The sequence below is a fragment of the Panthera uncia genome (assembly GCF_023721935.1).
Source record: "Panthera uncia isolate 11264 chromosome C1 unlocalized genomic scaffold, Puncia_PCG_1.0 HiC_scaffold_4, whole genome shotgun sequence".
NCBI lineage: Eukaryota > Metazoa > Chordata > Mammalia > Carnivora > Felidae > Panthera > Panthera uncia.
Genome location: NW_026057585.1, coordinates 61,969,014 through 61,995,029, shown reverse-complemented (window position 1 = coordinate 61,995,029; position 26,016 = coordinate 61,969,014). Strand labels below are relative to the sequence as shown.

General features: G+C 48.5%; 2 protein-coding genes across 8 annotated transcripts in view; both read right to left on the bottom strand.

Annotated features, from left to right (window-relative positions):
• Positions 1-2,500: 2,500 nt before the first annotated feature.
• On the bottom strand, positions 2,501-11,840 carry LDLRAD1 (low density lipoprotein receptor class A domain containing 1). The gene is made up of 6 exons (XM_049617138.1): positions 11,741-11,840; positions 10,999-11,053; positions 8,318-8,443; positions 6,136-6,273; positions 4,271-4,399; positions 2,501-3,061 (listed from the first exon to the last, which is right to left on the bottom strand). Exons 1-6 carry the CDS (start codon positions 11,810-11,812, stop codon positions 2,913-2,915), a joined length of 669 nt encoding a protein of 222 aa, XP_049473095.1. The 5' UTR covers positions 11,813-11,840; the 3' UTR covers positions 2,501-2,912.
• Positions 11,841-21,186: 9,346 nt separating this feature from the next.
• TMEM59 (transmembrane protein 59) overlaps positions 21,187-26,016 on the bottom strand; it is a 28,174-nt gene continuing 23,344 nt past the window's right edge. For 4 of the 7 annotated variants that reach the window (XM_049617134.1, XM_049617135.1, XM_049617136.1 and 1 more), the window contains one exon: positions 21,187-21,831. In XM_049617134.1, the coding sequence (XP_049473091.1) occupies positions 21,676-21,831 (156 nt within the window). In that variant the 3' untranslated portion in view covers positions 21,187-21,675. Of the gene's footprint in view, positions 21,832-23,954; positions 24,006-26,016 lie in introns of all 7 variants that reach the window. The other 3 variants (XM_049617131.1, XM_049617132.1, XM_049617133.1) reach the window with 1 other exon arrangement.

Below are 26,016 nucleotides of genomic sequence, written 5' to 3'. Positions count from 1 at the left end.
TTTTTAACGTTTATTCATTTTTTGATAGAGACAGAGCCTGAGTGGGGGAGGGGCAGAGAGAGAGGGAGACACAGAATCTGAAGCAGGCTCCAGGTTCCGAGCTGTCAGCACGGAGCCCAACGCGGGGCTTGAACTCACGGACCGTGAGATCGTGACCTGAGCCGAAGTCGGACGCTCAACCGACTAAGCCACCCAGGCACCCCGAACGGGCACTTTCTGAAAAGAACCGCGGCCACTGAAGAAGCCCAGGACTGGATGACCACTGGGGTCCACATGCCTCTACTCTGCAGGGCCCAACCATGGCACCAATAAGAAATGTTTCCCTGGCGGGAACCGGGCACTCTCCTGCTGCCTGAACCACTGAGGCTGACTGGTATGAGCAAACTAAGGGCATATTCCCATGGCCTCCTCCCAGCAACTTTGTTTTCAACAGCCAGGGCTCAGGGCATTGGAAACACATTATATCTGAGTGCTGGAATGTGCCTCTGGAACGTTCCTTGTTCCTTTCTTCCCCTGGAGACGGGTGTCCTGTTGGAGAAGGCATGGCCCAGGGAGGGAGGACTGTACTCCTTCTCAGGCCTCTGGACTCCTCTATCTCCTTTTCCCTTTCCCCGCGCGTGCCCCCCCCCCACCCAGGCACCCATAGGGACCTCCTCTCCCCGCCCCCCACCCCACTCCCATAGGGCCCTCCTCTCCCCACTGCCCCCCAATGCTCCCATAGGGCCCTCCTCTCCCTGCCCCCACCCATGCTCCCATAGGGCCCTAAGGCCCAGGTTTCCCCACCCATAAGTAGCCCTTGACTACCCCCTCTGCCCAGTTGGTCCAAGTGCTGGCATCTCTTTCTTGGATTATTGCAATTAAAGTTCATCAGAGGTCCAGAAAACTTCCTTGCTCCTTGGCCCCGATGATGCCCACTGCCCTTAGGATGAAGCGTGACAAGCTGTGCCCTGAGGGATCACATCCCTCTTTGCCTCCTCACCTTGTCTCCTACTGTCTCCTACCCCCAGCCCATGCTTTGGCCTCTCTGGCCTGCTGGGCATTCCTTGGCCGAGCTGTGCCCTGTCACACACCCATACTTTCATTCACACTGGCCCCTTGGAGGGGAGTGCCCTTCTCCTCCACCTCTACCCCTGGAAATTCTCCTACCCTCCAGAGCCAGCCCAAGTGTCCTTGCTCTGGACCAGGTGTCAGAAGTGCCTCACTTGTGCCATTGGTTGGAATGAAGCTCAGCCAAGAGTGCCAGAGCCCTGGGCCGACCATCCCTCAACCAGCATCCCTGAGGCACCTTGTTCCAGGAGCTGGTCCTCAGGTCGTCAGTGTCGGGGACATGATTGTATCCTCACTCCCCAAAGGCCTCTCCTTGGTGCCCTGATCCCAGCATTTCCTGTTGCCCATCCATCCCTCTACGTGTGAGGTGCCTCCCCCATGAGACTCTGTTCCTCGTGTGCTGGGATCCAGCTGTCTTCACTCTTGGGTGCCTGGCCCTGGCTTGGCCCACAGCAGGTGCACGGAGGCTGTGCAGTGAGTCAAAGGATGAACTGGAGCTCAGCAATCTCTCAGATGCTCATTTTCAACTCAAAACTCACAAAAGACTGCTATATAAAACCAATTAATTTCCAATGGAGATATGTCTGTCTCCTTCAACAGGAACCCTCTTGTTGGCCAGATTCTAAGTCTCTCTTTTGGAATAAGGGCAGGCCACATTCTGCCCTTCAAGCTACCTTGTTTAAATACCCCACAGAGATTCTGTTCCTGGCCAAGGTATAATCACATTGGTAGCAGGAAAGGCTTCAGAGCCTAGAGACCAGAGACCATGCTTGAGTTCCAGTTCCAGCACTGTCTTTGCTGTATGACCTGAGCAAGCCATTTCTTCCTCTGGGCCTCAGTTTTCTCATCTGTTCAATGGGGATACCGTCCTCGTCTGTCTGGCTATTGTGAAACCAGAAAGTATTCAAAGAAACAGTTCATTCACTCAGACACCAGCACCAAAATATAATACCTACTTCAGGAAACCTGGGCTGTTTGGCTGGGCAGCTGGTCACAGGGTAGAGGGTGGGGAGTGGTAGGGTGGAGAATGGGCAGTGAGCAGCTCCTCAAGCTTCGCTTTCTCCTGACCTTCTATTCTTCGGCTCAGAGCCTCCGGTGACAGCTTCCCAATGGCTGAATGGCCCGTACCCTGCCTCATATGCAATCTTCTGTGATCAATCAGTAGCACTCGCTGGGACTACCGTGTTGAGAAAAATGCTAAGGCTGCACGTGAGCCCGGCCGTTTGTCTTAGGTACCAGAGGGGCAGAAAGTGGCATACACTTCACATGTATGTTCCATCCCTAAGAGCTAAATTCCTTAGCTTGGTTTTTTAAGGCCCAGACTTAACCTTTTTCTAAGGGGTACAAGGTCAGGATCTGCAAGCCTGTCTTAGGGCAGAGGAACATATTTCTTCTGTGTCGCCCAGAAACAGGCCCAAAATCATGGAGGCAGATTCCATTCATCTTAGGAGCTGCCTATTACGGTAGTGAGCCCTTATCACTGTAGGCATTCAAGGAGAGGCTGACCAACTTGAAGGCAGGAGAGGCAGTTTTTTAAGAGAGGGAGCAAGCAGGGGAGGGGCAGAGTGAGAGGGAGAGAGAGATTCTTAAGTAGGCTCCATGCTCAGCTCAGAGCCTGGTGCAGGGCTCGAACTCACAACCCTGAGATCATGACCTGAGCCAAAATCAGGAGTTTGAGATTTAATCGACTGAGCCACCCAGGCGCCCCCCAGGAGAGGGGATTCTTGTTCACAGGCAGTGGTGCATGGTCCCACTAGATGATCTCGTAGCCTCCTTCCTGCCCTCACGTTCTTGGATGTGATGCTCGTGTGAAGGGTTATGAGTGCCGTTCCAGCCAGCCTCCCAGCCTGGCCCGGGTGGCCCCCTCAGGGTCCAGGACAGGAGTATTCATCAGACCAGTCGGAGCAGTGCTGCATGTGGTCACGGCACAGGACCCTTGGGATGCAGTCACAGTACTTGAAGACAATGGAGGGGCAGCGCCACCAGCCGGGGCCACAGGGTGGGCATGCAGTCACTGTGGGCACAAGAGCCAGCAGAAGGGCCGCTGCTGTGTCCTGGAGTGCCCTAGGCACCCGCCCACCCCTGGCTCTGAAATCTGCCATAGCTCCCCATAGAGCCACCCCATCAGACATGGGTCGCCTGTATGCCTTATCTCCCAGTGGGAGACAGAATTTAGACTCCCCAAATCATAGGCTATGTGACCACACACAGCCTTACCCTGTCTGAGCCTCACTTTCCTCATCTGCTCAAGGATGTTATTAAGGAAGATAAGCAAAGTGCCAGGCCCATGGTCAGTGTGGGATATTAAGGGGAGCATATTGTCTCCCGCAGCCCGGCTTCCCTCCCTCGCTCTGACTCAGCCACGCCAGCCAACTTATGGCGACTCTCGGAGGATGGCTCACAGACTTCCTGCCTTCACCCTGTACCCTGGGCCTCCAGTGTGCTTCTTGCACACTCAGCATCTGCCTGTTAAAACCTGTTGAACAGTGCCTCTTCTGAGAAGTCTCCCTTGATTCTTACCCCCCCCCCCCCCACTGACCGCCCCGCAAACCCTCTCTAGGGTTTTTGGAACCCAGCACTTCCTTTTGGCATCAACGTGATGTTAGTCCTGAGGGTAGGACACATGTTTGACTCCTGACTATCCCCCAGCAGAACCTGGCACCAGGGCCAGCCCCTAACAGTGCTCGGAACACGTTTGTTGATTGAACAATGGGGAAGAGATTGAAAGGAAAGTCTGGGCAGTGAAAGAGCTTCAGACTTGGGGTCAGGAGACCTGGGTTTATACCCATGCTTCTTTCCTATCACTTATTCTATTAAGTCCCTTCTCTGGCCTCAGTTTACCTACATATGAATTTGGGGCCAGTGATTCCTATGCTGCTTCCTCACAGGGCTTTTGGGAGGTACAGAGGGGATGAAGGAAACTCGGGTTCACATCCCAGTTCAGCCATGTACGTACTCTTTGCGTGACCACCCTCTGGGCCCCAGTTTCCTCATCTGTGCCCTTGAGGGTGAGCTCCCCACCACAGAAGAATAACCCTCCAGCAGGAGCCACCTGGAGTGGTAGTGAGCACTCCGCCACTGGAGGCATTCAAGCAGGGGTGGAGAACTTCATGGTATGTGAGAAGGGGAGGTGGGGGGAACCTCTGAGATTCTCTGGTCAACTTCTGCCCTTTGGCCACTGCCTGGTCACCTGCCCCAGCCCGGCCTGTGCCCAGACCCTTACCTGGGCTCAGTTCATCTGAGCAGTCCCCGCAGTTGTTAATGCCATCACACTTTTGGTCCGAGTAGATCCAGGAAGACGGGTCTCCACAGCGGGCCACGAGGAAGCTGGGGAGGCTCTGGGGCACATCCCCTACAGGGAGACAGGTGAAGCAGGGGGAAGTCCACATCCGGCCTCCAGACATCTATCAGGAGGTGGATTGTCCTGTCCACCCTGGCAGTTGCCAAACGGGCTCACAAGGAGGTTTCCTGGGGCGGACGTCACGTCAAGGGCAGAGGAGTGCTCTTTCCCTGTCTGCCCAACAAGATGCCCAGAGAGTGGCATCTCCCTTCCTCATTTCCGGCTTGGCTCTGGTGCATGCCCACCCCACACCAGGGCTTGCACTATTCCTTCCTCCGGAAATGTCCTTCTTGACACCTCTCCAAAACCATCCCACTTTTAAGTCCAGGTTCAAGTTCCTTCACCTCCAGGAAGCCTCCAACAGGAACATAACAAGCGTAAACATGAAATCTTGCATTCGGGCACCAGAACTCAGAGGATGCGGGTTCACATACTTTGTGAGAGGGCATCAGAGCACCATTCTTGCAAGTGGGTTCTGTGTTAGAGGGGTGAAAGAGCTACCAAAAATTCACATAAACTCAGGCCACATCATGAAAGGCCTTTGGGAATGGAAAAGCCTTTGTTCCTTGGACAAGCCAGGGCCAGCCAGAAACGTCATGGATGCTTCTGGAGCCCGACCAGGGAGAGGGACAAGGGTAGCTGGTGTGTGTCCTATGGTGTGCTGGTGGAATGGAGAAAACCAAGCATGAGGGGATGACTGTAGGAGTTCAGAGTGTGGCCCAAGGAAGGAGACTCTCACGGTAGGCGAGAGAGCAATCTGCAAATCCATGCAGTGCCCCCATCATGGAAGATAGATTAAAATGTGGTTCAGATGAGAGAACAGAGTTGGAACCAATCAAGGATGCTGCAGGGAGACAGCTCTAAACTTGGCACAAGGGAGACATTCCCATGGAAACTAGTGATGAAGGAGGGGAGCAGTGCCTCACGCTGTAGTGAGCCCCCCATCCTACACGTATGCAAGCAGAGGCTCGGTGGCCTTTATTAGGTTTGTTATGAGGGCATTTGAGCATGAGCTGGGACATGGACCAGATGACCTTTAACATCTCCTCTAGTCTAGCGTGTCCACGATAAAGTGACCCTTTCCCCATCCGCTCCCCCCTACCCCACTCCAACACAGTAGACTCTCCCTCCTACATGGAAAGTGCCTCGTCTACACAGCCATGGTTTTTCTCTCCTGAGTACTGTCAGGTCTCTAAGTTCTGGGACCAGGTTTTCCCACTCATTCACTCATTCCATCATTGATTCAGGAAATCATCCCAGATCTAGTCCTCTGCCAGGAACTGGAGCCCCAGACCAAGTAGACCAGGCCTGCCCTAGAGGGGTTCACAGTCTGGTGGGGGTGGCCAATGTGCCAATGTGAGTAGGGCTGGGACAGGGGGAAGCACGGGGGCTATGGGAGCCCAGGGGAGGGAATTAACCTACTTTGAGAGTCAGGGAAGGTTTCCTGGTGGAGTTAACACTTGAACTCTACCTTGAAAGATGGATACAGGTTCTCAGGGAGTGGAGATGCACAGAGCAAAGACCTTCTTAGCATGGGCATGTATGTGTGCATGTGCCTGGGACAGGGTGAGGACAGTGCTCCTGGCTGAGGGTACCATACAAGCAAAGGCTGGGGGACATGAAGGTGCCTGGTAGACTGGGGAGTGTAGAGCTTCAGTATGGCTGCAGGGAGAACAGAGTGGGGGGCAACCGCAAATGGGCGCTGGAGGGGCCCACTCGGGGCAGGGCAGGACTGAGCAGGTACTCACGGCACATGGCCTCGTCCTCATCCTCGCCCTGGGCACAGGTGTGGACGCCATCACAGACCCTGCTGGCTGGGACGCAGCTCCTCCGGTCGTGGCACAGGAAGCCTGTCCTGTTCATCAGTGTCACACAGGTCTGGACGCCTGAGTTGGCAGGGAGACACCCTGGAGGCTCAAGAGCGGTGCTTACAAGGACATCACGAGTACCTGAAGCTGAGCCTTACACTGAGCCTGCCCACAGGACCAGGTGTGACCCTGGCGGGATGGTGATGGAGATGAGGTCCAAGCCCCCACTCTACCATTTGCCAGCTGTGTGACCTTGGGCAGACTACTTGACCTCTCTGAGTCTCAGATTCCTTGTCTGTACAATGGAGATCAGAGCACAAAGCCCATAGGACTGCTGGAGAGATTACATGAAATCTTGTGTGTGAATGACCCTACCACAGAGAGCAGGCAGAGTCATGGTTCCCTCGTTTACTGAGAGCTTAGGGCCAGTCCCATGGAGGCCCCTGAGGGCAGCGTTCCAGTCCATGAAGTGGTTTTAATGGTGGAGGTCCTGGTGCCAAGGTCAGGTTGGCAGGAGCAATCTAGTGGGGCCTGCTGGGGACCGTTAGGCCACAGCCCCTTACCTGTGGGCACAACTTCATGGGCTGCAGAGCCCTTTCACATTTGTACTCTACTGTTTCCCCAAAAAGCCCTGTGAGGTGTCATCATTAGCCCCACTTTACAGATGAGAAAAGTGAGGCTCAGACAGATGCAAGGCCCAGTCCCGCCGCTGATAGCCCAGGCCTGCTGGGGCTGGCTCTTCCCTGAGGCTGAGGCTCGTCCCCCAGTGTCCAGCTGAGAGTCTTCTCTTCCATCCCACTGGGGGGAACACCCACCCCGTGGCTGCTCCAAAGAACTAAAGGAGAGAGACTGGCAGACAAGTGGGGGGGTCGCCCTGGCCCCACGGGCTGTGCCTGTGTATATATACGTGCGTGCAGGTTGGAGATGGGATCGGGGCTGTGCACGTGTGTTTGGGCACCCATGAACCACGTCTCACCTCCCGGAGCTAGCTTGGCTTCTAGGAGGGGGACTGACTCTCAGAGATACTCACATTGTCACACATACATACACACAGTGACATACATGCACATACTCAGACATGTGCACACACATGCACACGAACACACACACAGACACCCACACACACACTGACACACACATACAGACATACGTGTCATTCACGGGCACATGAGTGCAGCTCCACATGTGTTCATGTCTACCGTCAGTGCCCGTGTTCTTGCACAGGCACATAGAGTACTGTGGATTTTATCCCCTACCCCCACATTGTCCCCTTATACCCCCCCACCTGGCTCCAGAGACCTCTCTCAGAAATGACACCCCACCCCCAGCTTAAGCCCCTTCCCATGGCTCTCTGGATGGTGACCCCTCCCCAGGACAGCCCTGAGGCCCTGGGCACCTGCCTCACCCCCTGCTCTTGCCCTGGGTGTCCCCTGGCCTCCTGCAGTCTCTCCTTCTCCTCATGTTTCCTCTCATCCCAGGGACTCTACACATGGGGTTGCCTGTGCCCAGGACATTTTTCCTGCCACCCCCTCCAGTAACCAGTTCCCACTTTTTCTTCATGGCTCGGCTCCCTTTCACCTCTCAGGGTGCCCACGTGACTCCTAGACTGGGTCAGTGCCCCTGTTCCAGCCTCGCAGAGCCCCCATTAATCCTGCCTTCAGGTGCTTATTTGATGAATGTCCTTTAATCTCCAAACTGCGAGCTCCACGAGGCAGAGACTGTGTTGGGGTTCAGCACTGAAGTCAGGGCTGCGGGGATGTACCAGACACGTCCCTGTCCTTTATGGTGGAGGCAGATACACAGGTAGACGGCACCTCCCAGGATAGCCAGGCCAGGGGAAGAGGAAGTATGTGGGGCTGTGGGGATCGAGACACATGGCCTAGCCTATGGGCCAGGGAGGATTCCTGAGGAAGGTGATGTCAGAGCCGGTCCTCTCAATAACTCCTATCACAGATGTGCAAATGGCAGCTCAGACGTGCATGTGGGCTGTGTCTGCGCACACACCCTGGGAATTGTCCCAAAGCCTGTTCGTGGAGCAGCCAGCGGCGTTAGGATTCCTTATCTCCCTGTCCCCGGATCCCCTCCTGGTAAGTCCAGCCCACCCTCTCTTGACCACACTGACCTGGTGTGCGCAGGGGGAGTCCAAGGATGGTGACCAGGGCGATCAGGGCTGCAAGAATCACCAGAAGCAGGAGCAAGAAGGCTGAGAAGCAGGTGCCTCGGCGTGAGCAACAGAGGGAGCCAAAACCTATGATGTACGGGGTGGGAAACCAGTGACCAAGCAGCTAGGGATCCTAATCCCTGGCCCCTATAGGTATGCCTCCCCTCCTAGGGGTGCAGGGGCAGGAAGGGCTCCCTGGAGGAGGGGGTGCCTGAGCCTTCCACGATGCTCCCAGTCCTGCCTGTGGGCCCACCTCCACCAAGCACCCATCCCTCGCCCTGGCCAGTAGCTGGCCAGTGATAAACATGTCAGAATAAACATCCCAGTCACTCCTCCACTGCCCTCACCCAGATGTCCTCCCTCGAGGACTTCTCCTCAGGGGGCCAAGAGAGATGCCCACCTGCTTGGTGAGCCCCTGCCTGGGGAAAAACTAAAGCGGGCCTTCATAGTCATTAATTTTCAAAAAGAACCTTTATTTTATGGATGAGGAAACTGAGGCTCAGAGAAGAAAATGTCCAGGTCACCTTGTGCAGAGCTGGGACATGAGTCGTGCCCTTTGCACGATGCCAGCTGATTGTCCATTTTGGAGCCAGCCAGGATGCAGGTTAGGATCCCAACTGGACCATACTGAGAAACCACTTTATTTTTCTAGGCCTATTTCCTCACGTGGAAAATGGGGGTCATAATACCTACCTTAGGGTTGTTGAGAGGGGTAAGCTAAGCTAGTTAACGGATAAGAGCAGAGCTTGGCACATAGTAAGTGCTCTAAAGGCTTTAGCTATTATTGTTTGCTGAGCACCGACTATGTGCCAAGCTGTATCCTAAGCACTGTGGAAATAACTGTGAGAGGAGACATCCTGCTCCTTTAACTTCCCTGGCTCCTTTAAATTTTGCTTCCTCATGAAAATAATGAAAGAAAGCTTTATTAAGGACCTATGAGGTGCCCTGCTCTGTAAAGGACAGAAAAACAGTAGTCATGGCTCTGGTCCTTATGCCCTGCAAGCTTGTTGTTGTACTTAGAGGACAAGGCATGGATGGGGAAAAGGAAGAGTGTGGGTGCCCACTGCTGTCCTGTCCTCTGGGCCACAGTTATTGCAGAAAAGGGAGCGAGACAGGTCTTAGGCATCTCTAGGTCTCCAGGGTCCCGTTGAGAGGCAAGACACACAGTAGGTGCTTTGTGACCACTCTGACCTAGAGATCCCAGAGACACAGGAGGGCCCCCAGTTCGGGTGAGTTCATGTCACTTCCCTCCAGTCCACTCACATTTCCGGAGCTGCCTACTCTGTGCTTGCCCGCCTGTCAGATGGGCACCTGGACACAGGCAGCTCCGGTGCCAGGCACTAAGTGTCGAGCAGGCATGAGCAAGGTGGCATGGCTCCTGGACGGAGGGGTATGGGAAGCACAGGTGGGAGTTCCACAGGCAGGTGAGGGGAGGGTGCAAGGACAAGGCATCCCAGGTAGAGAGTGTAAGAGTGAAGGCTTGACGGAGGGCGCGCAGGGAAGGGCAAGTGGCTGGAGCCCCTGAAGGTGTGCCCTGGGAGAGGAGCTAGAACAAGCGATGCAGCATGAACTGAAAATCCCCAACCCCCGCAGTCCTGGTCGGTGGCAGACACAGAGTAAACTCCGGTAACCAGGGAGACAGCGGGGAGCCTGGTCAGCCAAGCAGCTGCTCCTCAAATATTTGTGCAGCACGGGCTGCGGGCGGGGTGTCGCGGGAGACGCTTGAGACCCATTGGCGGCACCAGGGCCTGAGCCCAGGTGAAGATGCCGCTCGGCAAAGCTAAAAAGCCCTCGGGCGCCAATCCGTTCCGGACAGACGGGAACCCAGACTGTTCCACAGCCACGCCCACCGGGAGCCGCACTGGGAAATACACAAGCCCCGGTGTGGAGCCACAGGGACGCAGGGGCTTTGCAGCCAGAGGAACCCCAGGTCGAATTTGAACTCCACCTCTCCCACCTCCCAGCTGTGTGGGATCCCAGTTTGGCCAAGTTCCCCAAACTCCCTTCTCCTCAGCTGCCCCGTCTTGTTACTGCCCCAAACAGGACCCCTTCCCGGAGCGGCCTGGGGATTAAAAAGAGGCCATACAGTGCCAGGCACATACAAGGGGGGTTGATTCTTTATAGCCATTATTATTATTATCATCCGCCTCTCTGGTTCTGTTTCCTCGGTGACAGAAGTGGGCCAAGACAGGGCTCAATAGATGTGCGTTCCTTCCTTCCTTTACTGCATAAAGGGAAAGCAAACTGTGCTGGGTACACCGTGAGTGTCACAATGGAGGTGCTAAGTATGTGATCCTGCCCACTTTATCCCTCAGAGGTAAAGAGCAGAGCCCAGGTCATGCACTCAGTCAGGGCTTTGGCTCCAGAGCTCTTCCCTCTATAGGTTACAGGGGGCGCTGTATGTGGCGCGGGGTCTGTGATAGGCAGCGCACAGTAGGCGCTCAACGAACGCATGGAGAGAAAGAACAAGCCTCTTAAGCAGGTGACCGTCAGCAGGGCTGGCCAGGAAGCTGGGAGCCGGTGACATTAGCATAGGGGCAGAGGTCCGAGGGACAGTGGGAGCCGTGGGGAGCCCTCTTCATGCGTCTGTAGCCGTGGTCCAGCCTCAAGGGAGCCCCACCTGGGAGCCCTCTGTCCTTTACCTTCCCCTCCAGGGAGGGCTTTGGTTCCAGCAGCAGCATTGCCATCGCCATCTCCCTGCCCAAGAGACAGAACGGGTTTTCAGAAGGGTCACGGAGAGTCTTCCATGGAACCACAGGCCCCCATACGCCAGCGTGCTAAGTGTCTCAGACCTGCTTCTCGATTCCACACCTGCGCCTAGACTGTGCCCTCTGCCTGCAATGCCTTTCTCTCCACTTGGCAAACATTCCTCCTTCAAACTGGCTTGGGCTCCTCCTTGGAGGGGCTTTCCTTGCCCCCTCCCATAATGGTGATGGCTCCCTCCCCTGGCCTCCTGTCCACCTGGCTCCTCTGTCCCCCTTCCAGCACCCACCACCCAAACTGTGCAGCTGGTTCACCTGCTGGGCCCCCTACAATCTGGGAGGGAGCCTCCAGAGCAAGGGGGACCTGGGCCACCTAGCACCTCACCACTTTACTGCCCACTCCTTGCCCCGGGTTGACTCCCCCAGGTCAGGAGCCATTTTAAAGCTGTTCTTGGGGCACCTGGGTGACTCAGTTGGTTGAACAACCGACTCTTGATTTCTGCTCGCATCATGATTCCAGGGTTGTGGGATCAAGCCCCACGTTGGGCTCTGCACTGAGCATGGAGAGCCTGCTTGAGATTTCTCTCTCCCTCTCCCACTGCCTCTCTCCCCTGCTCACACACTCTCTTTCTTTCTGAAATAAAATTTGAAAAAAAAAATCAATCCATCAATCAACTCTTACCTGGGGGAAGATTTTGTTCATGTCTCTGGCCTCTAGCTCCCAGCTCCAGCCTCCTGGCACTGGGGGCCCCATGCAGAGAACTCAGCGGGTTCCTGCCCTGTCACCAGGGGCAGCCTGGAGGAGGGAGGGTGTGAGGCCTGGCCACACCCTCCCTGCGGGCAGTCCCTTCCCAGGCTCCTGCCTGGCCTCTCCCCACCCTGCAGTCTGATGGCACACTCTCAGGTTAGAATCTTCCCGCGCATGTTACCAACCAAGAGCCTGTGGTTCAGAGAGGGAGAAATTGCCCCAAGTGTCGCAGTAGGGGGCAAGCGGGGTTCAGACCTGCTTTTTCCTCTACATCAGTGATGAGACTGGGGGATCTCCGGCCCCTCGGCCACATAAAGATCCAGGCAGAAATACCCAGAATTAATGTTCTAGTGGTTAAAAACAGGAGTCGTCTTCTTATTGTTCTTCTATTCAATTTCATAGGTTATCTATGTGGAAAGAATATGAATTTTCCACTAAAATTATAAAGCAGATATAATTTTAAATTATTTTATTTTAAAAAGTAGCCATGTACCTTTTCTTTTCTCTTCTCTTCTCTTCTCTTCTCCTTCAAAATTTTCTTTTAGGGGCACCTGGGCAGCTCAGTCAGTTAAGCATCCGACTTTGGCTCAGGTCATGATCTCACCGTTTGTGAGTTCTAACCCTGCATCGGGCTCTGTGCTGACACCTCAGAGACTAGAGCCTGCTTCAGATTCTGTGTCTCCCTTTCTCTGCCCCTTCCCTGCTTGCGCTCTGTCTCTCTCTGTCTCCAAAAATAAACATTAAAATTTAAAAAAATTTTTCTTTTAATGGTTATTTATTTTTGAGAGAGAGAGAGAGAATGAGCGGTGGAGGGGCAGAGAGAGGGGGAGAGAGGATCCAAGCAGGCTCCGTGATGTCAGCACAGAGCCCGATGTGGGGCTCAATCTCATGAACCATGAGATCGTGACCTGAACCGAAATCAAGAGTTTGACGCTTAACCGACTGAGCCACCCGGGAGCCCTGCCACATACGGTTTCATCTTTCTGGCAGTGGGGCCCCTGATTGGGGAGGGGTGGGCAGGTTGCTCACCTAAAAAACCCCTGCCTCCCAACCCTCATCCCACCGCTGGGGAGACCAAGGCCCAGGGAGCTTAAGGGACTGGTTGGAGGACCAAGGGAGGAGAGGTGTCCGTTGGGGCCTCCAAGGAAGGTCCCTCTGCAGCCTGCCTCTGATACCCAGGGGTTGTCTAACCTGTGACTGACCTTCTCTTTCGCATTGGGATATTAAGTACCAGATCCGCCTGCGGTAGGGCAGGGTGGGCAGCCCTCTGGAGGCAGCGGCTCTGGGAAGGGCTAAACCCGCAGGCTCTCCTGAGGGCCCTGCCACTGGCGCTGCTGTGGGTGAGTGGCTCCCCTTCGCGGAGCTTCAGTTTCCTCGTGCGTAGGTGAAAAGCTTAGACAAGACGAAGGGGGCGTCTTAGCTGGGGACTCCTATAATCAGACCATAAGACCAGACTGAAAGGCAAATAGGCTTAATTGGGAGTGATGCCTGGAAATGCCAGCTGGGGAGTGCAGGAAGTGAGACGGGGAAAGGAAGGACCCCGTAACGGGCATGGTATCGAGCACATTCCCACGACGGGCACCTAAGAGTCCCCCCACCTGAAGGCCAGGGCACTGGGGTATTTATCTGCCCGCTCGTGCTAGTCACTGGCTGAGACTCGCCGGAGGGTACTCACTCCTGGCACCACTGGCCTGCCTCAGGCGCAGAGATGCGGGCTAGGTTGATGTGCCCTGACATGGAAAGGGCTGAGGGCTATGGGCGGGACGCGCCACACCATCTGCTAAAGATGCCGGCTAGATCCCATCTGGTGTGCCAATGGCAACTGATTGGTAGAGGATGTCTGGCGCACGGGGTTCGCAGGGTTTCTGAGGTCAGGACTCAGGGTTTTAAGATTGAGCAGAGACGTCTACCATGGGTTCCCTTGGGCAATGCTGCTGAGCTCCCTTGGCCTTGGCTGGGGCCTGCTGGAGCCACCTTCCAGCAAGAACAGGAGCTTTGGAGCTGAGAGTCCAAATGGTCCCACGCTGGCTGTGTGGCCTCTGACAGGTCGGTTACCCAACCTCTCTGAGCTTCAGCTCTCTCATCTATATCTCTAAGCTTCCTATCCATTCATTCCAGAAGAAAGGTGGTGCCCCAATAAAAGGACCTCTCTGTCCTCCCCACTCAACACCCAGTACCACCCCCAGGCGCCCTTTCCCTATTTACTCTCACTTCTCCCTTCTTCCCCTCTTCCCTCCCTTGGAAAAAAAAAAGAGTCTCCAAAACTTATCACAGAAAAGTAGGAAGAATCATGTAACAAATAATCATGTACCTACCCCCGGAGTTAACAGAGGGCAAGACTTAGTCATTTTTGCTTCAGACGTCTTTACTATTAAGTTCAGCAAAATCAAAGTCTTCTGTTCTCCCCAGTCGTGTTTATTCCCTTCCTTCCCTCCCTGTAGTCCATCAGTTTCCTGACTATGCCCTGTATGCTTCCAGGGGCTGATTTTTACAATGCTGCTGCCTTCTCTACACACACACGCACACACACACACACATACACACACACACACACACACACAATCACATGGTAAGGACACCTCAGTTTTACCAGAATTTGCCAAACTGCTTTGCACGCCCATTAGCAGTGTGTGGGAGTTTCTGCCTCCCGTCTCCCCAGCCTTGAAGTGGTCAGACTTTCAAACACCTGTGTCTGGTAGGTTCAAAAATCGTATCTCTGGTTTAATTTGTACATCTCAAGTAAGTACTACTGCTGCCACTAATCACTGACAATTACGGAGCGTTCGCTTTTGCCACTCGCTGTGCTACAGGCTGTATGTATGTTGACTCGTTTACATACGAGTCTGTGCTCCTCCCAAGCACAGACTACGGGGACTACCATGTCCATTTTACAGATGAGGAAGCTGAGGCACGGGGACATTAAGTGACTTGCCGAAGGTTCACAGATGAAAAGAGGCAGAGCCGGGGCGCCTGGGTGGCTCAGTCGGTTAAGCGTCTGGCTTCGGCTCAGGTCATGATCTCACAGTCCGTGAGTTCGAGTCCCGCGTCAGGCTCTGTGCTGACAGCTCGGAGCCTGGAGCTTGCTTCAGATTCTGTGTCTCCCTCTCTCTCCGCCCCTCCCCTGCTCATGCTCTGCCTCTCTCTGTCTCAAAAATAAATAAAAACATTTAAAAAAATTAAAAAAAAAAAAAAAGAGGCAGAGCCAAGATACAGAAATGGCTGGCTGGAAAGTTCACACCCTACCTGTACCCACACCCTCACTTCTCCAAACAGCATGTGCATCATCTGAGAGCTGTTTAGAACTGGGGTCTCACTCCAGCCCTACCAAAACAGAACCTGCATCTTTTTTTTTTAATTTTTTTTTTTAATGTTTTTATTTATTTTTGCGACAGAGAGAGACAGAGCATGAGCAGGGGAGGGACAGAGAGAGAGGGAGACACAGAATCAGAAGCAGGCTCCAGGCTCTGAGCTGTCAGCACAGAGCCCGATGCGGGGCTTGAACCCACAGACTGTGAGATCATGACCTGAGCCGAAGTCGGATGCTTAACCGACTGAGCCACCCAGGCGCCCCCAGAACCTGCATCTTAACAAGAGTCTCGGGAGATTCAAAAGCACATTCAGTTTGGAAAGCCTTGTCCTACTCCATGCTTTTGTGCCACTCTTTTTCATACACGGGTCATGCGGATTTCCTCCCTGGTGTGTTGCTTTTTCCTATCTGTTGTTCATTTTTCTATGGGCGGTGTGTCATTTTCTTATTGATTTATGGATTTCTTTATGCTGGATTTGAGTAAACTGTTACATGGATTATACATCTCTCTCCAGACTATAGCTTGTCACTTGCTTAGAGTGACTTCTGCTGGCTTTCTCTGCTTTTTTTTTGTTTTTTAAGATTTTTTGGAAGTTTATTTATTTACTTTGAGAGAGAGAGTGGGCAAGCAGGGGAGAGGGGAGAGAGAGAGAGAGAGAGAGAGAGAGAATCCCAAGCAGGTTCCACACTGCCAGCACAGAGCCCGACAGGGGGCTCAAACCCATGAACTGTGAGATCATGACCTGAGCGGAAATCAAGTGTTGGATGCTCAACCACTCAGCTGACTGAGCCACCCAGGCGCCCCATCCTTCTGCCTTTCTAAATCCACCTTTTGTGCCCAGATCCGGGTAAAAACCTCACTTGATAAAGATTTGACTCTCCCTCCTCCCTGGATTTACCTTTCCCTATATACCTTACCCTGTGGGGTTCTGTCTTAGCCCAGCTGTGGCTAGGAGAGACCCCCTAGATGTGAGATCAGCAAACCTCAGCTTGTCAGACACACCGGGGTTTTCATCCCAACTCTGTCAGATTAGTACTAACTCATTTAAGGTGGCAAGTCACAGCCTCTTGCAATCTTTCCTCATCTGAAGGATGGAGATAAGGACACTTACCTCAAAGGGCTACGTGTATTATGAAGTAAGAGCCCCTATGTGAAAAGAGCTCCACTCCCTGCAATATTGTTTCTGGAGGCCTTGGTTTGTTTACAATCACAGAGAGATCCGCTAGGACTGCTTCTCAGTCCAGTGCCCAACGCTGAGTTGGAGAATGCTAATGGGTGCCACCATTACATGGACCCAGGAACCGCAGAGATCTCCTTCCAGACCCCCCTAGAGTGAGGCCTGGTCCCTGCCTCGGCATTTATCACTCCTCCCCTATAAGTTGGGGAGCACTGGCTGGCCGTCTCTCCTCTCCGAGACTGTCGACGCCAAGGCTAGAATGGGAATAGCAGGTCCCAGCCTGCTTTCCTAGAAGAATGTTGTAAGCACCCATTTAACTTGATAGTGAGACTGCTCTGAAGGGCTTGGCAGAAGTGACAAACGCCATCGTGATAGATCTAAGCAGACACTTCTCCAAGATAGCATTGTAATATAGTTTAATGCAGATGATCCTCACGTTACTGAAGTTGACATACTTAAGCATTGTGATTCAACAGATGTGGGCTCCAGCAATGACTGCCTGATGGTACATCTTGAGGTAACATTATCGAGCTTTTGTGGAAACCTCTCATGTCTAATCAGTCGCTGTTTTCTTTCTGCCCAAGCCTTCAATTATTCCTGTTCCAATGTTGCAGAACAATTGAAGTATAAAAAGCACACAGGAAACAGTAAAAAAACAAAAACAAACAAACAAAAAAACCCAAATAATTTAGAATTGAAGAAGCAAACAAAAATATTTTGCTCCTAAAATGACAAAGTAAAACTGTAGGTGAACTGGAATTTCAATAAAATCTTATAAAAAATGACAAAAGTTAGACATCCTTTAAACCAAGGATTCAGCAAACTTGAATGGGAAAAAAATTAAATCTTTATTTTCACTAACTTCTAACTGAAATCTATCATTTCCTTCAGTTATGAAATACAGGCAACAATCAACAGTATATGAGAAGTACCTGTGACTTTGTCACCAATAGAAATCACAGACATTTAGAGATCATATTACAGTTGCTGCAGATATTTCAAAATAATAATTCGCAATCACTTTGAAATTACAGAGGTTTTAGAACCACCACTAGACCTTAATTTATGTGTTAATAAAGAAATAGCTATATACACAACCACAACATTTCAAAAGTCTCTTAAGAACTATATTTTAACATCATTAGTGTCCTTTGAAGTCCTTCATATTTAGTTTTATGCATTTGAAAACATTGTTCTAAGGAGCCCACAGTCTTCACCAGATCGCCAAGAAGGCCCACGGCCTGAACAGGGTTAAGAACGCCTGCTCTAAACAAGTAAGTCATCAACATCACAGGAAGAGAGCACTTAATTTGAAATGTATGGAGCTGACTTCAACAATCACAACTTTCAGAAAAGGTATATACACTGTATACTGTATATATACTGTACCTCCCAGTATAATTATCACAAGGAGTCAGAAAATGCACATTCATCGTACAATCTAGCTTCTCATGGAAGTCTGCATTTCCCACTATTTCAATCTCCATTACTGTACATACCTCCACCCCCAGACTCTAGAACAAGTGGTCAAGGAAAGAAAGATAAAAAAAGGTAACTCAAATGTTGATGATACTCAAATGTAAACATGACACCCTTAGCAACTGGAAAGCTTGTGGGAGGGGCTCAGGAGCACACTGGGTTGGAAGAGACTGGGTTGGCAAACCTAGAATTTGAGGATGGTGAGAAGTTGACCTAGCATTGCAGTTTAAAAATGTAGCCCAACGTAAGTCTGGTAAGAAGCTTGGGCTTCATGGAACAGCCTTCCCAGTTGGCTTGGTAACACTTAGCTTGTGACCAGGACCCAGAGACCGGTCCTAGGGTTTACCATCCAAACAGTAATGTGGAGGGGCAGAGAGACTTAGAGATAAGGACTCAAAAATATATGTGAAGTAAAATGAAACAGGATTATTGGGCATTAAAAAAAAAAGAACTCTGGGAAAGGAATGGAATTTCCCATTTTGGTGTGGCTGAATAAGTACATAATTTAATAGATTCTAGAGGTTACTACAGAACCGCTATTGTTGGCTTCTGAACTTGCCCCTCTGGTCTATCTTCAACGTTGCTGTCAAGTGAATCTGTTCTAAAACGCTATAACTTGCTTCAAACCTTCCTATGGCTTTCTGTCATGCTCAGGATCAAGTCTGGGTTTAAGAAGGTCCTTTATTATTTTGCCCGCCCAGCACCATCTATCGTTATGGTTTTGCGTACTCTGTCTCAACCCACCGACCAATTTGCAGTCCTCACATGTCTAGGTCTTTGTGCGCACTGCTCCCACTGCTTGGGATACTTCTTTGTCTGGCTTTCCTTTCTCCTCCAGGTTTAAGCTTGGATACAACTTCCTCCCACAAATTAAGGTTAGGGGTCTTCCCATAGTACTTCTATGCTTATCTGCTCATAGCCCTTATCACATTAATAGTCATCTCCTTCCCCAGACTTTGAGCAACCAGTCTTGTTTGTTGCTAAAGTCCTATCACCTGGCATAGGGCCTGACACTCAGGCTCTCAAGTGGTTGTTGGATGGTTACACTGTGAATCGGGAACAGGATCCCTGCACAAAATCACTGCCATGGTGTGTGTGTGTGTGGCGGGGGTGGGGGTGGGGGTTGGGACTCAGATGAGACTGTTTTATAGATTGCTCCAAAAGTGAGGGGGACTGGTTAATTTTATCAGAAAAGGTCTAGAAACCTTTAGGTCAAGATTCCCAATATATGCCCTAAGATACACAACAGCTCATAAAAATCCTAACAGAGCTATTTTATATATTACAAAAATCATAATGGAAATGGCACATATATCTGAGATAAAGCCAGACCAATAACAAAGGATAAAGTTGTTTGCTTTTGGTTAGACTATCAGCTCAGAGTAAAACAGGTTTCACATGATGATCGAAAGCTCAGGTCGGCTGATAATGTATCATAGGAATTTCTGAGACAGGATTGATAGGCCAGATAATCTGGCCATTTCTAATTTCCTGGGGAAAAAAGTGTATCCTAAACAAAAGATGTCCATAAAGTTTTGTGAAAAGATTGGGATTCTTGGGGCTTACATTCTTCATTATAGGGAATACTAGTCTCTGTAACTGCCTGAGTTAGTATGTGTCTTAGACCAGGGACCTGATCCAAGATCTTTGGAGTGTGGGGAGTTTGAGTCATAGACTCAAGGGTCTTGATAATTTGTCCAGGGCCAAGACAAGATTCTCAAGAAGATGCTGTGTGGTAGGAAAGAAGGTGCTGCCTGTCTCATGGCAACAAGTAAAGATGGGCTCATCCAACAAGGGCTAAACTTTATTGATTTATTTTTTAAGTTTATTTATTTTGAGAGAGAGAGGGAGGGCCAGAGAGAAAGGGAGAGAGAGAGAATCCCATGCAGGCTCCGCACCGACAGCATGGAGCCCAACGCGGGGCTTGAACCCATGAACCCGTGAGATCATGATCTGAGCCGAAATCAAGAGTTGGAGGCTTAACCAACTGAGACACCCCGATGCCCCAAAAGGGCTAACTTTAAAAGAAGGAAAAAAAAAAAAAAAAAAGAAGGAACTGGTTTCGTTGCTTCTTTTGGAATTTCAAGTCAAACATTTTTATGTTGTGTGTATTTTGTTGGGGGGGGGGGGAGGAGTTTTTTTTTTAAGCTAAACTCTTTCCGAAAATGTCTTTTTGGTTTCATACTAAAATAAAAAGTCAGAACACAAATATTTGCATGCCTACTAAATAACAGGAATGATTGGGTATTTCCACATATATGGAAATATCTCATACACAAGACGGGATAGTTTGTCTAAACTTGGATCGATACTTTCAAGAGGAGAGTGTCTCCGGGGTACCTCATTCGAGAAGCAAAGAGAATTAAGACCAAGAGAAGGTGGGAGAATCTAGGACAACTATCCAGTTGCTCCGTCTTATCTACGCATTCCTTTGTAGTGTTTTATAAGGAAGGCCCTCCCTAACAGTGGGTTCTCAGGCTACTATAAATTTGCATCATCTGGTGTACTTCCCTCGCAGCATGCTTCACTGGATGCATCACAATAAAACCTGTGCCTGACTAAGGAACATTAAGTATGTACCACGGGTGGGAAAGTAAGACCACTGTGTGTGTTTTTAGATAACTCCAATCTATTCCTCAGGTTTTTCAACTGTTTTCTACAAAAAATAAGAAAGAGACAATGACTGCTCGACAACTGCTTAATAATTCCTTCCTTCTACCCGTTCTGGATGTGTTCGCATACTTTCAAACCCTCTGTCTTTCAAATCTAGACAAACTATTTAAAAAAATAAAACCCATCATTTTATGACCAAAGTGTCACTTGATTAGTTAACCCTATTTTCTTCTGACTCAGAGAAAGCTGATGACTCGGCTGGAAGGTAAGCGTGTGACTCACTCTGCAGAGTGCTGGCACGCAATGCCCTATGAGTAGGGAAAGTAGTGGTCTGCAAAGTTCTTTAACATTCCATGGTATAATGACACAGAATCACGTTCGGACTGTGGTGTACTATGTCGCCTAATGTCACTCTTCTTTTTAAATCTGAATTATTGTAGGTTAAAGGAATGATGATAACAACAGTCTCTGACAAGTGAAATCTATACTTAATTCTGCATCCCAAAGAGTCTAATTCTTACCATCAACATGAAAGGTTTTCTCTGAAACTTATACTTGATATGCTTTCTAACACAGAAAAATCGTTTTTTGGAACTACTCATCCAGCAAAAACTCTATAGCCTATACAATATAACATAAAATGAACTTCTGAGAGAGTCATTTTTGCTTCAGTTTGTTCTCTGATCATCATATTATATAGCGACAGACATAGAACATTTCATAATTCTTTTCTAGGTTGGGTTGGGGTGAAAGGGGAAGATCTGGAAAATCAAGAGTATATTAACTCAAATTTTGGCACATAATTATTCAAATAAAATTTTAATGACTTCAGTCAACACAACTGAAAATGTAGTGTCATAAAGGGCATTTCCTGCTAAATTTCAAAATACAGCTTGTGGGCCATTTCTGAGCAGAAGCATCAAATCCTACCGAGTATTCAGTTTATTAACTAAGACGACAGATACTATCATGGTAGGAGGAGGGGAAGAGCAATGATCAACTTACACAATTTGGCTAAGAAAAAAAACAAACAAAACAATGTAAATAATAAAATAGCTACAGATATTAGTAAAATAAAAATGCAATCTCAAATATCTGTCTCTTAAATTACTAGAAAAGAAATTACAGATAAAGTTACAGCAAATACAGTCTTCACAGATCTGGGTAACTTTATTTGCAGTTTATAGTGATTTTTAAGCCCTATATCCAATGAAACCATTTTTAAAAGCTCTATGAGGAAGGGAAATGTAGATGTCTATTACCCTTTACTTTAAAAAAGAAAAAAAAAAAGCTTAAATTTCTGAATGAGCAAGATTCACTTTTGCAGGTAGAGGCCCTGCTTCTTCATGGTCTTCAGCTTTAGATCTAACAACCACCAGAGAGGAAGCTGGATATCTGTTTAGCTTTTGTTCGTTCACAAATTCCAAGTCACCATAGATACTCAGCTTCTGCAAAAGAAAATCAATGCGTATTACAATAGTTAAGAACCTCTCTGAGTACATCCTCAAATAGTAATTTAATCTACAGGTATTTGGTAAAACAGAAACAAAAACTCTACCGACGTCTTCAAGAATGAAGAATGCTTTTACTCAATGTTACTGATAAGCGATTCAGTTCCCAATGGATGGCCAAAGAAAATTTTTCCACAGGTCCCAGCTTAAAATACATAGAGGTATAGCAACTGAGTATCAAGAAAAATTGCTCAGGTTTCAGTGGAATTAGTGTGGTCAAACCAAGAGCACTGATTCTGGATATTTGATATGTCAGGCGATCGATTCCTTTAAGATCTTAGTTCTCTGAATGAGATGTGGGGTAAGTTTTAACTTGACACATTGAAAAAGGATATTTTTAAAAAGCTATGAGTAGAATAAAGGATATACATGAAACACTTTAACATCGATAGAAAGGTCTTCAGAAATATATAAAAAGCTCCTCAAATTGTTACTATCATATTCAAGAAGATATTGCCAACAAAAGAATGAAAGCATAAAACAGAATCAATGTAAATATCATAAAACTCACTGGAGTATAATGGCAACATTAATATCTTTTCAGAGTAGGCCTATTTAGACTAGGTCTATCTCCTAAAGGCAGAAAAGCAAAGTGAGAAGTTTTTACTAAATAATGGGTAGTTTTGTTAAGTCATACAGCAACAAACCTCTGAATCTATCAGTTAAAAATTGAAGTGCTGGGGCGCCTGGGTGGCTCAGTCGGTTAAGCGGCCGACTTTGGCTCGGGTCATGATCTCACAGTCCGTGAGTTCGAGCCCTGCATCGGGCTCTGTGCTGACAGCTCAGAGCCTGGAGCCTGTTTCAGATTCTGTGTCTCCCTCTCTCTGACCCTCCACGTTCATGCTCTGTCTCTCCCCGTCTCAAAAATAAATAAAACGTTAAAAAAAAAAAAAAAAATTGAAGTGCTGATGCTATTGACAGGGAAATTGACTACATTATAAAGCAAAACCACCTAGAAGTACTTGATGTTGGAAAGGTACTTTTACTTTTTATTTATTTTCTTTTATAAAATTTTTTAATGTTTTTATTTTTATACTTGAAGGAGAGAGAGAGACAGAGAGTGAGCGGGGGAGAGGCAGAGAGAGAGGGACACACAAATCTGAAGCAGGCTCCAGGCTTTAAGCTGTCAGCACAGAGCCCGATGCAGGGCTCGAACTCACGAACCGTGAGATCATGACTTGAGCCGAAGTCAGACGCTTAACCGACTGAGCCACCCAGGCACCCCAGAAAGGTACTTTTAAAAGATGCTGAATAAAGAGCACTTTCATGAGGTTAAGTATCTATGAATACTACTACATGCTATAACATGGATGAGCCCTGGAAACATTATGGTAGGTGAAAGAGGTCATTCATAAGAGACCACATTTTGGGTGTCTACGGCTCAGGGTGGTGGTGGTAGTGGTGGTGCTTGGGAGGCAGTGGGGAGAGACTACTAGTAAGTAGGACGTTTCTTTCTGGGGTGATGAAAATGTTCTACAAGAGATCGTCACGATGGTTGTTTACTTGAACGTGTTTCAGATGTAGCCTGCTGCCTATGGTTGCAAGGCAACAACTATTCTACAACAAGGAGGCAGCCCAGTACCTTACACTTTTCCAGTAAGGGAGTATCTTCGACAAATTCAGTGGTTGATGGACTGGACATAAATCTGATATGCTGTGGCCTCCCCTTAAACCCCAGAACTAACAGGCGCTAATTTGCTCTGGGGCACGGCGAGAGAGATACTTTCACGACCCTAACGGCATTTAGACCTTGAAGCAGTGACCAGGACCAGTTTCAGTGATCTCAAACATCCACGTGGAAGAAGCTACCTAGAACAGGGTAAAAGTGTAAAATGTGTGCAGAGAAATGAATGGGAGTATATGGACACTCTGTAACCAGTAGGTATACTGATTTTGTGACTACTCTGAACTCTCAAATTCCAATTAAATATAAGTGTACAACAGAGAGCTTTTCAAAAGTGTTAACTTGGTAAGTTTACCATCCAAGTATCCTTTATGAAAAACAACTACTTAAGAAAGTACTCCAGCAAAATAAAAGAATTCAAGAAAGCAAAACACACCGAATACGAGAAACAGTAGCAGTTGAGATGACTTAGAAAATGAGAAGAAGGCTAGAACAAAACAATAAAAGGTTCCATTAAGCAAAGATATTTGGAAGATTCTCTTGGGAAAATTTTAAGTAATTCAGGTTTACATTTGCTTTTATGTGACTCTAATCACCACTGTATTTGGTTCTATTTTGCATATTTACATAATCATATTGTAAATGCTATCTACTGGATTTTAATGTTTTTAATATTTTTTAAAAGTTTTTATTTATTTATTTTGAGAGATACAGAGAGAGTATGATCAGGGGAGTGGCAGAGAGAGAGAGGAAGAAAGGAGAATCCCAAGCAGGCTCCATGCTGTCAGCACAGAGTTTGACGAAAACTCACAAACTGTGAGATCATGACCTGAGCTGAAATCAAGAGCTGGAAGCTTAACCGACTGAGCCACCCAGGCACCCTATGTTTATTTTTGAGAGAGAGCGAGAGAGAGCGAGAGCACACATGTAGGGGTGGGGGGTGGGTGGGCGGAGGGGCAGAGAGAGAGGGGGACAGAGGATCTGAAGCAGGCTGTGCACTGACAGAGAGCCTGATGTGGGGTCTACCGAACCATGAGATCATGACCTAAGCCAAAATCGAACACTTACCGACTGAGCCACCCAGGCGCCCCTGGATTTTAATTTTTCAAACTAATCTATTAGAAAAGCACAGAGGGATATATAAATAATTAATATTTACATTTTATTGTCAAGGGTCATAATAACTAATGAAAACTGAGAGAGAGACTACGGGAAGAAAGGAGAAGGTAAGGAAGTATGAGGAGTTCAAGTAAATCACTAGAAGTGTACAAAATTCACATTACAAAAACAAGAGCATGGAGAGACAAGGTGAGGTGGGACAGAGTATAAGTGAACCAAGTTCCTCATTCTTCAGTAGGAAGACCTTAGATGATGTCTGAAGTTGATAAAACAAAAAATGGAAGATAAAATAGAAGATCAAAGACAAAAATAAAAACGGAAGATAAAATTAAAAAGTGGCAGCTACTTGGAAAAATTGTTAAACTATTAACTGGTTTATCTGAGAAGTGAAGAAAAGGAAGACAATTTAATTCACATGCATTAGTACTTCTACAAGTTAAAAAGTAAATTAATAAATATGTATTTGGGTTTTAGGCCTCGTTCTGCCACTAACCAGTTATGGGATCGTGGATAAGTTACTTAAATCTCTCAAACTCAGTTTCTTAACAGAATTTGCATTTAAAAGCTGTGGCATTTACACTGTTTTCTGATTTTCTGACTCTAATCAGACTTAATACTTCAGAACAGCACGGTTTTTGGTCTTTTTTAAGTTAAAAAAATAATGCTTATTACACTTTTTTATTTTTAAATTTATTTACTTTTAGGGAGAACACAAGCAGGGGAGGGGCAGAGAGACAGGAAGAATCCCAAGCAGGCTCTGTGCTGACTGTGCAGAGCCTGACTTAAGGCTTGAATTCAGGAAACTACAAGATCATGACCTGAGCTGAAATCAAGAGTCTGATGCTTAACTGACTAAACCACCCAGGTGCCCCCTTATTACAGTTTAAGACATATTTACTCTACTTCCCAGGTCTTGGAAGCCTTTATCATTCCATCTTGATCATAATATTCTCAATTGTATCTCTAGTGCCTTGAACAGAGCTTGGCACATATCAAGTTACTCATAAATGTATGTGATATACTAACATGAATGTTATTAGGAGTCTTCTAAAAGCCTTTTTTCTTTGTAGAAAACTGCATCTTATTTTGCAGTTAGAATTCTGAACAAAATAAACAAAACCCCCCACAACATACATCCAAACCTAATGTCAAATGTGGGAAGAAATAGGGTTTGAGGCCCTTGGATACTGCCTTAGAAAGACAGGAGAGGAAAAAAACCCACTAGGTATCAGCAGAGAGAACGAGGTAGCCCAGAGCCACTCAGGGCTACTAGGAGAGCCATGGGGACACTATGCTGAGGGCACAACTTCTGCAAGCAGAAACTCCTCATCTACTTTTTTTTTTTTTTTTTAATTTTTTTTTAACGTTTATTTATTTTT

Excerpts from the sequence above, each read along its gene's own strand:
- LDLRAD1 (XM_049617138.1), bottom strand. The coding sequence starts at position 11,812 with ATGGGGCCCCCAGTGCCAGGAGGCTGGAGCTGGGAGCTAGAGGCCAGA. Across the intron at positions 8,444-10,998 it reads AGCCCTCCCTGGAGGGGAAG|GTTTTGGCTCCCTCTGTTGC; the intron begins GTAAAGGACAGA and ends CGTACATCATAG. Across the intron at positions 4,400-6,135 it reads TGAGGACGAGGCCATGTGCC|GGGATGTGCCCCAGAGCCTC; the intron begins GTGAGTACCTGC and ends GTCTCCCTGTAG.